We start from the raw sequence: 12,153 nt of genomic DNA, 5'->3' as shown, positions 1-12,153 counted from the left end.
TTATGTCGATGTTAATATATTACTAAAAAGAAACAGTCGGCTACCGCAGACTGTTGCGTGCTAGGAAATTCGGCCCTTCGGGCCTCGCTTTATCGGCCTGCAGGCCTCGGTTGATTAATTAGGATCTCGGGCACTGTGAATTTTCACCCCTTTGAGCCTCAAAATTATTTTTTGTTGTCCGGAGCAATCTTAATATAACTATGAACCGAGTTGTAGTACAGTGGCTAGTGTCGCGGACTTACGGATCAGAGGTCCGAGGTTCGCACCCCGCTTTACCACAACTTGATTCCCATTTTCTAATAGTGAGTTATTTATGGCCCCCAAAATTAAAATATTTGTTTAAATCATAAGAACATAAATTTTCTATTAAAAAAAAAAAACAACAAACACTCAGAATCATGCTTCCAACACCATATAAAATTTACAGATATAATAATATTAAATATCTCGGTGGCCTCAGTGGTGTAGTGGCTAAGACGCATGACCCACGCACGGTAGGTTCCGGGTTCGATCCCGGTGAGAACACATAAATTGAATGTGATTTTTCTCAAACTTGAGTGTATTGTACTGTAAATCAAAGTGCAAAAAAATCTACCGATCCGAATTTGAATCGGGTTGTGGTCCCGTGGCTAGTGTCTCAGACTCACGGACCAAAGGTCCGTGGTTCGAATCCCATTTTACCCCAACTTGATTCCCATTTTCTAATGGTGAGTTATTTACAACTCGTTGAAAATGGCCCTCAAAATTAAATATTTGCGTAAATTATAAGAACGCAAATATTTTTTTATAAAAAAAAAATTAAAAAAAGAAAATCATCGATATTCTAACGTTAACGTTTCCATTTTTTCCATAGAATTTTTTACTATTTATTCGCCCCAAAATAGGCAATCCACTTATAAAAAGAATAAACCAAATACTCACTTTTTTCTGTTTGCTCAGAAAGCTACTTTTTCTGCTATATTGTTATTTTTAATATTATAATTATTTTATTTTTTAATATTACACCACAACAGGCGAGGAAGCCCAATTACAATAGTGAATTACAACACAGAATACCCAGGCTTGAGAAAAATCTCATTTTGAATTTTTGTATTCTGCCGGGAATCAAACCTGGAACCTTCCGTGCGTGATTCAAGCGTATTAACCACTACACCACGGAGGACACATATTATGCCTTTATATATTTTATTATAAATACTAATTATCCTTCGGTCGTACATAATACATATGTAATATTGATTTGTTATTATTGGTAAAAAGTGATTCCCGGTTATTTTCAAAGTTGATGAATTAAAATGATGCCATTTCTGTTCATAATTTTATAGTTTTTATTTTGTTTAATTAAAGCTCAACAGATCACTTACCGCGAAACCGTCCAATTTTGCCCTTAATGGATATTTTGCCCAAAGAGTCTAATCTATGCTCAACCTTAAAAAAAATATTTCCAATTGATTTCGGTAAATTTGGTACATTAAGGAGGAAAGTAGATTTATGTCACTAACTCCACTCAGAAGCTTTTGTCACTATTTTTACTCAGTGGCTTGTCAGAACCCGTCAAAGTCCGCGTGTAATTTGTTGCGGGCCAATTACGACTCTGTGTTTTTTAATATACTGCTCGATGTCAAAGATAAAGGTAAGTTTTTCTTATCGCATAATATAGACAAAGGTTTTCAGATCATTTCCTGTTTATATTATGTGCTGTCAGTAGCTTAAATCAAGAATTATGATGATGGGCAAATTAACCTGCATAGGTTGAGCCTCTGGGTTGTCAATTTTTCCCAAACGAAAAAATGTGTTAGGGTTTTCACGTTCTTGTTTCAATAATTAGTTTAAATTAAATAAAACTATTATAAAGGTTTTGCTTACATAAGGTATTTTAGATTTTCAAAAGTATTATCATTATTGTGAATAATTTCATTTAATTCTTCTTTGCCTTTCTTAATTCACTTGATAATCTGTTTTTATATTCCTTATATTGCTTTTTGCTAGTTTCTGAAGCATTTATCATTTTTTGCATGCTAAACAATTTGTTTCTATATAAGATCAGTTTCATTATATCTGGAGTTAACCAGCCTCCATTATTTTCCACCCCCAAACGATATTTTTTCCACTTTCGTAGCTATGGACTTAGATTCCCAAATAATTTATATTAATATTTAAAATTGATGTCGTCTGGTTTTAACCTTCTTAGTTGTTCATTGACTATATTCCTAAAACAGTTATTATTTCTCACAACATATTTGCCATTTCGAAAAATGTGTGTACCTACCTGATATTAAAAATGGACATTTAGGTAATTAAAAGTAGGATTATTGGTTTGTGTACTTAAATAAAACATTTCTTAACATAACATTTCTTAAACAAGATTTATTAATTTTTCTTAAGTTATCAACCAGATTTTGACAACCCTAAGGCCTATAAATTGCTTGTATGAAAACAAATAGAGTTTGGCGGGTAAATTTGCCCAATTGTTTTTAGACTAATATTTTATTAGTTAGCCATTGAAAATATGACAATTTTGCCCTTGAATTAATAATTCAATAAAGTAGTTCTTAGACAAGAACGCCATATGAGCTACAGTTCAACAAATAATGGCTGCGGGCAAACATGGATGAACATGGAGGTAATTTTGCCCGTCATCAAAATTTTAAATTGCTTGAAATCGCATTTAAATATGACTGAATTTACAATTGTAACCCAATTCAATGATTACCAAGGTCATTCTTAGTAATTAAAAAGTAAAGCACAACACACATTTTTTTAAAAAAATCAACATAATTGTAAAAAAGCGGGCAAAATTGGACGGTTTCACGGTAATAATAATGAAACGTTTTTAACGTAAGTATTTTCTGCTCAAAAATATTACCCTATTTCATTATAATCAAGCTTAAAATTACGATAAACGTAAAATTTACATAAATTTGAATCCGGAACTCTCCGTGTTGTAAATTAAGACGAACAAAGGAAGAAATTTCAGATTTTGGAGTTGAAATCAACCGCATATGGAACAAATAATTAATATTTAGACCACAAATTATATTATTATGTACAACAAACATACCTCATATCTTTTATTTCTTCAATTTCAGCACTTACAAAGTCAAATACTTTTTATGTTTAAATATGACCACAGTTCATAGAAAACAAAAATCATAAACAAACTAACGCAAAGTAAACAGCGCGTTTACATATTTTTTATTTTTTTTATACTAATTAAAAATGCAATTTAATAGTATAAAATTTAATTTTAACCGCTATTTCAGGTACATAAATGTAACTTTAAAATCTTTGACGTTTACGCGTTGACAGTTGTTAAATTACATAAGAAACGAAAGAGACTCCCAACTTTGTAGAACGTTGTCTCTGTCCCACCAGTCTGGTGTAAAATAATTAATGTAATACTAAAAATACTGAGGTCGGGGGTCTGCGGCTGTTTGTTCATGTTGACCGGACGTCCAGCGGGCCCGTACAGATGCAATCAATCATTTCTAGAGTAATAATATATAAGATTGAGAAATTACTTACAAACTATTGTGTGGGGTGTAGGATAAATAGAGATAAGTAGCTTTGATGGCATTGTAATGTTTAGTTAATACTAGAATAAAGATATTTTCTATATTTTAAAAAAGAATTATTGTCGAATAATTAATTATGTGGTACATTGAGAAATAAATAAATCCCAGTCTTCAGTATGGTGTCTACAATGTGATTGATATGTTATGTGTGAAAATGCTTCACAGCGAGCCTTTTAACAAAGTTTTTAATAATTACAATTGTTTTGCATACAGAGCAGTATGTGGCAGACTATCAGGGGTACTGGAAAATGTTCCTGCTCCCTTCTACCTAAACAGGCCCCTTCTCGCCCAAAGTAGTTCTTCAGAACAAAGGAATGCCATGAGAGGACCAACTTTTAGTGTGAACTGGACCGCAGGACAAACAGTGAGTGCATAAATATAGTGTTAATTAATTTATATTATGAACTCTTCATACTGTATTTTATAGCAAGCCCCAGCTGCGAAAAGGTCATAATTTTCTACCAATGTCAATATTTAATGCTGGAAAGAAAAAATATGTTTTTTTTTTCTTCTATCATATGTTTTGTATTTTAAGATAAGATTAATCATATTTTTCAAATATTTTTTCTTTAAAAAAGTATTAAAAAATCTTTGTAGACAGGTAAATACTGAATTTGTAAGTATTTTTGAGCATCCCTAGTGGGCAAAATAGTTTGAATAATCTTATCTATGTCTTTTATAAGATTTTTACCATTGATCTTCTCCAATTATACTTTGTTACTGTAATATTGGTTTAAATATATTTCTTATATTCTTTACAGGTCAGTGAAGTGATAAATGCAGTTACTGGAAAAACAGAGTTGGGAAAACCATCCAGACTTTGTAAACAGAATATGTTTAAGAAATGGCTCGAGTTGATACCTCATCTAAAACCAGTACCTCAATGCTTTGATGCTGCTTCTTACGAATCTCTCAAAGCTAATATCACCACTCTTGGCTATGATATTGCAAAATCCAAGGCAATTTTGTATCAGGTAATAAAGTTTTCAGTTTTAAATATAAATAATTAGGCACCTTGTTATTTCGTAATTGTTTACAAGAATATAATTTTGAAACTTTTATTTTTAATTCTGTTTAAATTAATGATATTTACTTGAATAAAACGGTGTGCGAGACTAGTCAAAAAGTTATCACGGGTTCATGCTCATTTTTAAAATATCCATCCTAATAATTGCTTCAAAATTATCACATTATATTATTATTAAAGGGTTATAGACTAAGCATGTAAGTAGGTAAACTAGAAATTCTTAAAAATGTATTTCCTCGACTACAAAACTAATTACAATGAGTGTGTAATTAATTATACATCCTGACTTATTGTAAGTACTTTATTGAAAAAACCAATGGTTTATAGTTTAACATTTAAAAATATTTCATATCATTTTCACGTCTTAGGATACCTTCTTAATTATTATGACTTGTTCATATGCCTCTACAAACCTTAAACTTATAATATATGTATAACGTGTTAATGTAAATATATTTTTTACAGGATTCCAAACTAAGTTTATTCAAGGCTTTTCAAAAAGCAAACCTTGGTAATTGGCTCAAAAAACCCATAGAACAAGATCAGTTTCACGAAACGGATTGTTAAAATTTGTAGAAATGTATTCTTTTTCATTTCTAACCTATTTAGAAATGTTGATATTTGGTCATTTATGCTTTTAGAAAAACAATTATATACATATGTTAGCATTTGCTTAGTGGGTGATACAAGTTAGTAACACATGTGGATTTATGCACTTTGATACATTCTCATACATCTCGTTTCAGTAAATTTACTGCATATATCCACATGTTAGATTTCCAATAGTTCTTTAAGTACAAATATAAATTTAAGAAACAATTATTTATGATAGTACATTGCATTCCGATACATATTTTAGTATTCTGCTGTCATAAGCAAAAAGGCAGTTTTTCGACTAAATCACAAAATGAGTTAAATATGTACAAGAAATTTCAAACCATTTGATATTAAGATAACAGCAATAAAAAAAAAAAATTCAGTACGAAAAACAATATTTTGTGTTTTGTTTTTGGTAATGTATACAAAATAAAACATGTTTATTGGATTTTAATTCTACTTTATATTTTTTGATATACGAGATCGTATATTGTGGCGCGTTTCGTCTTGTTAGCACATTGTCCGTTTGAAAATATAGAATTAAAATCCAATAAATGTATTTTATTTTGGATACATTACCATATTTAATATATAATTCTACTAATTGTCTACATACACAATAAATATTTTGCGTTTTGTGTAAAACGGTTTTTTGTTTTTAAAGGAATAACAGTTTCTAGAGATTCATAAGCACAAACACAGTGTAGATATGACACACACTGGTTTCATACTTAGAAACAATTGACATACTGTGTTTTTAATTATGATTACTTACAGTTTTTGATAATTTGCATAAAGTTGATTAATACTAAAAAGCATCATATCTCAAAATACGACCTTTGCAAACAGGTATCTTAATGCTTATAACGGTAGTATTAGTGAGCTCTATTATTTTAATATTTAAATATAACGAGTGGTTTTTCATTTATTTGATTTAAAGCTTTACTTTGAGTCCAACTTACATAATCATTTATGTACTTTTGCATTTATTATATTATTTGATCATAAACTGTGTTGGCAAAACTACTTTTGCACAGGTAAAGGAAAAATAAATAAAAAGCTTGCTTCTAAAATACTTGTAAACAAAAAAACAATTTGTTAATTTCATAAAAATTATTTAAAGCTTTAATTTTTGGCATAGTATTTTAAAGTAAAGTTTTCTCAAGATTTCTTGAAAATATGCAGCTTTCTATCTAATTTATTTACCTACTTGGATGTAAAAATAAGTGTTTTATATCAATAACTATTTTAAGTGTTCACTAATTATTATTTTTGAACTGATAGATAATATGATACATTTTGTCTTTTAAAAAATATAAAAAGAGCCGACTTATGAATGCCATATTTACACGAAAAATATGTAATCAACAGGCTGGATTTTCTTCCTAAATTAAGATCCAAATTTGTTACAACAGAAAGGAAAAACATTTTCGAGAAGGAAATATGAAAGTCTAGGCATTTACAGGGCTTAAAACCTGTCATTAGCTGGTTTAAGTGGCCACTTAGCACACTGTAAAATTCACCATTCTGTCTATGTATAAACATCCACACTTTCATAACTCTTCCATCTGTTGACTCGTGAATCAGAGGAGCTGAAATCTTTATTGATGTAGGTGAGATTCATCTGGTTGAATTATTAAACATACCTAGGCAACGCATATACTCCCCAGGGAGGAAATCCAGCCTGCCTACAAACTACAAACATTTGGATGACTCAAAACATTGTTGCTTAATCTAACTTGTATAAGAAGGTTTTGCCTAGTCGGTGGAATAATTCAGCCAGATGAATCTCACCCACATTAATTAAGGTTTCAGCTCTTTTATTTCACAAAAGTAATCAGACGGAAGAGTTGAGGAAATGTGGATGTTTAAACATAGGCAGAATGGTGAATGTTCACCGCGTGTAAAGTGGCCACTTAATCCAGCCAGTGACAAGTCATAAGCCCTGAAAATGCCTAGACTTCCATATTAGCTTCTCCCTTGAAATAAATTTGGAAAAATATGTAATTGAAATATGCTATCACACTTGGAGATATATATATGTAAGGCAGCTGATAAATAAGCGGACTATAAGTACTGTGTACTCGATATTTAGAATTTGGAAACCAATATTTCTATCACCACAGGCTTTCTCCATTACATTAATACGAGAATGTTATGAATAGGGTAATCTTTTTGAAAATCATACCAGTCTGATGATGTCATAAAATTAATGAAAGTGTTTATTTGTTAAAAAAAGGCAAAGTTGATTAAAACTATTTATTTTGGAAAAAGGCAATTAATCAACTTGTTTTCTTCATCACGGTATTAACAATTCAGTAATCTTCTTATTTTATTGATATTATGTTTCTTATTTACACCTGGGGTGATATTCTAAACGCTGTAGTGCGCGTTAAGAACCATTTTTTAGCGTGTATACTTTTCACTGTAACACAATAGTTTAATTTTCTCCGACAGCTCTGTTAAAGGGATGTTAGGACCAGTGATGGGATGCAAAATTTTCAAGAACCGGTTCGCCCTCTCTTACCTCTACCCCTCCTCCCAAAAAAAAAAGAAGTTTTTTATTCTGCAAATAAACATATTTAAATGTTCATTAACAATAATGTTATAGAGTTGTACAGAGCATTTTTCTATCTTATTCTGGCCCTGTGGGGGGTCAGGCAAGTTATGGAGAGGAAAACATTATTTACTTTTACATTTTTTAAAGCGTACATCTTTCACTATATTCTGTTTACTAAGTGCAATCTAATTTTCCCTGTATTTTTTTTCATCTTTCCATTAGTTTTTTTACTTTGTGAGGTTCAAATATTTTTACAACATGGCAGACCAAGTAAACAGAGCAAGCTCCGACACATAATCTCATCGGAATATTGTGTTACAACAAAAATTTATTAAATTAGGTACCGGTTCTGAACCAGCCGAATCCTACCACGGTTAGGACCTATCAAAGAACAAAAGTCATACCATCCATGGCGTTCCTTGTTTTGTTAGTTTTTTTTTCTTTGTCCTGAATTTTTTTAGCTCGCGAAAAATTCTCCATTGTCAAATTCTTCCTCTAAGCTCTTATGGGGTTTCTTCTTTCCTTTACAATCTACCCCCAGTCTTCGCCCCACCGTGGTGCATGGCGGACAGTTTTGCCTGATTTGGATATTGGGATACTAAAATAGGGTCCGATCGTCATTTGAAGGCGGGAGTGTCTCCTCAAATAATTCAGCCTTCATAAGACATTTGTTTTGGACTTTTGATGACTGTTAAATAGATGTCCCATACCACAGGCATCCTCTTCAGCGAATTTTACTGTTCCTTAAATCTGGGGGAACAGGAGGTTTCTCTAGGATATTGGAGGACAAGAATTAGTAAATTTGAAAAATAGAAATTCAAAAGACAGTTATTGTTGTAAGTTTCGGTCAGGTAGTAATAACTAAATTTTGATTTTTCTAGGCTATTTTTTTTTCATAATGTTTAAAAATAATTAAATACTTAAACAGTACATGTTTTGTGTTTTATTTTGTAAATATTTTTTTCTTTTTGTTTTCTCTAACTTAATACATTGCATTTAATCAACTATGTATTACTAAGGTTGTTTTAATATAAATTAGTACTTTAAGTGAACTAATAATTATTTTAATTTATTGAATTTTATTACTTCATTAAAATATAAAAAATGGAAGAATTGAAGCAAGTTCAAACATAGGCACAATGCTGAATGTTACACAGTGTGTAAAGTGGCCACTTAAACCAGCCAATGACAGTTCATAAGCCCTGTAAATGCCTAGACTTCCATATCCCTTCTTTAAGGTATTTTCCATCCCTGTTGTAATTTGGTAATGTTATTGAATTTTATGTTAAATAAATATTTTGTCTGATAAATATCATTCAATGTTCGTATTATTATTATGATCCATAATTTTTTTAATCTCATATCAGGTAGCACTTAACTGCTTCCTTGATAATATGAAGGAAAAAAGTAGTAATCTGTTTTGCGATAATGAGTTGGGCCTGAACTAGTTTAATAGAGAATAAATTTCATGCAGCAAAATACGAGTACCTATTTTACCACATATATTATTTTCTTAACATGAAAGTTATTTTTACTCTATAGTTTGTACCTTTATGAAAAAAATAATTAAATGTGGGTTTAATATTGAATTATTTATTTATCAGAGCATTAACTACCATTTTATCTACAATTTTGTTTTGTACCATATCATGTACAGGTGGAACCTCTCAAAACGAGCAAAACAGATTGTGAAAAAATGATCCCTTAATGAGCGATATTTCGCATAGCGAGTGATGCAGAAAGGGGAAGTCCCATTTTCACGTGTCAGTCTCCGGTTAGCACTCATTAGATAGTGTCGCATGTGATAACACTTTTTTACAAACTTGTGTTCAGATATTATTTGTATTTTTTTGCACAAAGTTTGAAAACCCTTGCGAAAATGTCCCTGAAGAAAAAGACACCAGAAGAAAGCCATAAGAGAATTAAAGTAACAGTAGAAATGAAAGGTAAAATCTTTGAAAAGTAAGTATGTGGCTATGCGTTCTACAAATGTATTTAATGATAATGCCGTGTCTAAAAATTTAATGTCTCTAGACAGCTTTCTACTAAAAAATAATTCACTATTTGTCATAAATAATAATAAACTCATAAATAGTAAACTAGTTATTTGGATTTTTTTGTTGTTTTTTTTGCAAATTGAAACCACATTCCAGATTGCTATGCTCCTTAACAATATATAAATATGTAATTTTATTTGAAAATAAAATTTCGGCATATTACGCATTATGGTATTTATTTTACATTGATTTATATGGGAAAAATTGTTTCTCTTTACGAGTGTTTCACATAACGAGTAAGATTCTGCAACAAATTATTCTGGCTATCGGAGGTTCCACTGTTTTGTGTTTTTCTTAAATCTTTATTAAATTTCCTTTAAAATGGCATAAATAATGTAGCAAAAGCCAAATACTTTTTACAAAAAAGCCCACAGTGAACTTATTTCGAGCAAACTACTCCCACTTTATTTGAATAAAACCACCAAAATACTTTCAATGTAATGATTTTATTTGGATTGAATACTTGAATTAAATAATTTTAAAAATATACTGCCTACTTCTACAGTTTTTCCTATCCTACAATGCCATCTGCATCATGTACGGACGTTGCTTATCCACCGAATACAATTTGTAACTCATCTGTACACCGTCAACATAATTTATTGATTTAAAAGTTCCATCTACTTCTTCAATTACTTCACAAAGTTCAACATCTTACCTATTAAGTGAGAAAAATATTCAGAGCTAGCTAAGTAAAGGAAAACAATAGTTTTCTTCCTATGATATTGAATTAATACCAAAAGCAGGATCTGGAAAAACAATGGAAGGAAAAGAATATGTAGGAAATTATCAATAATGGCGGACACCCCAAAAAGTTAGAAATTCAGGAAGAAGAAGAAAGAAAACGGAAGACCACAATACTTAAAAAAATCTGTGCTGAGTGATGAACAGAATTTTACCCCAAAAAAAATGATTTCAAAAAATAAAAAACGAAAAACAAAAATATGAAAATAAAGGAGACAGAAGAATATAATAGAAGTATAGAATTATAATATACCAGAATGCGCGTAGAACCAAGTTTGCCTACATTGCACTGTGTCTAAAAGTTTGCCAAATGCCACCCTGCGCACATGCGTGAAGCGGCCGTGTAATTTTGCCAAACCGCAAACAATATATTACTTATCATAACACAAAAATACGATAATTTTGTGTTTTTATGCTATGTTTATCACAAAAAATAGTTTACTGACTGGACTATAAAAAAAAACAGGCACTTTTTGATAAAATTTTTGATTTCTGATGGCAAAAATAATTTTTTTTCAAAAATAATCATTTAGTAATTGTTACGAACGTCAATACGGAAAGCGGCCCTTGTAGGGACCGCCACCGCGCTAGATTAAGTGTTTAGAGTTAGGGATCTCGGTATGTGTTAGAAATGAGCTACCCCTCCAATAAAGACTAGTATTTGTCACTTTCGGGGTGGCCTTTTCCATACTGAGGCATTTAGAATAGACATTTAGTTTGTAAATTAGTTTAAGTATATTTTTGAATGTTGATTGTTTCGCACGGCATGCGACGGCTAGGCCCACTCGGCGGGGTGAATGGTGGGGCACGTAGCGCGAACGGTATATAACATGCACTTTTAAAAATAAACAAACACTTCTTCTCTGACATTTGGCTTTTACTCATCTCTACTCGCTACTCCCTGACCCGGCTTTCTACTCGACTCTAATTCACTTCGCTTGACGCCTTTGCTTTACCCTGGACTTGGATTTTGGACTACGGATTCCTGACCACGGCAAACCGGCAACTTCAACCTGAAGTGAGAGGTCCTTCTGAAGACATCTCCGGCCTTGACAAGTTAACAAGATCGCCTAGCCTCCACTGCCTTACAACCAGTGGATCAGGACATGTGTTTTGTGACTGCAACCGGAACCACAACACGACGCCGGTAGCGCGTTAGCTACAGTAATTTAGTAAAATGAATAAAGTTTAATATTTTACCCTGGGCTATTTATAAATAGCCGGGTAAAAAATTCGACAACCCTAGCAATACTGACAAAATATCGCCTTGTTTTATACAATCTGACTAGGCACGAGTAACTCAAGATTATTTTTTGAGCTGCAGGTCAGCTCGCAGCTCAAATACTTGAGCTGGAGTTTTGAACCGGCTCGCAGATCAGCTCAATGATTCACCGAATCACCGCTAACGCGCTGACTCAGCTGACCTGAAGCGTCGCGTACACGTATGATTCGAACGAAACTCACAATAAACCGCTGTGAGCTGTGATTAGATGTTTGGGCTGCAGCTCAACAGCTCAAAACGGTCAAACCCCCTTTTTGAACCGCTTCAAAATTGAGTTACCCATGCCTTAATCTGACAGACGGTAATAAACA

General features: G+C 31.9%; 1 protein-coding gene across 3 annotated transcripts in view; it reads left to right on the top strand.

Moving 5' to 3' along the window:
* The window catches only part of Adar (Adenosine deaminase acting on RNA), a 48,767-nt gene extending 38,129 nt beyond the window's left edge, over positions 1-10,638 (top strand). For all 3 annotated transcript variants that reach the window (XM_088242156.1, XM_088242154.1, XM_088242155.1), the window contains exons 12-14: positions 3,789-3,939; positions 4,337-4,549; positions 5,068-10,638. In XM_088242156.1, the coding sequence (XP_088098282.1) occupies positions 3,789-3,939; positions 4,337-4,549; positions 5,068-5,169 (466 nt within the window). In that variant the 3' untranslated portion in view covers positions 5,170-10,638. The remainder of the gene's footprint in view (positions 1-3,788; positions 3,940-4,336; positions 4,550-5,067) is intronic.
* Positions 10,639-12,153: the final 1,515 nt, after the last annotated feature.

The sequence above is a fragment of the Micrasema longulum genome, unplaced genomic scaffold, assembly GCF_059751315.1.
Source record: "Micrasema longulum isolate JH-2025_06_02 unplaced genomic scaffold, ASM5975131v1 h1tg003353l, whole genome shotgun sequence".
NCBI lineage: Eukaryota > Metazoa > Arthropoda > Insecta > Trichoptera > Brachycentridae > Micrasema > Micrasema longulum.
Note: the sequence above shows the minus strand (reverse complement) of the source record. Positions and strands in the feature narration are given on the sequence as shown.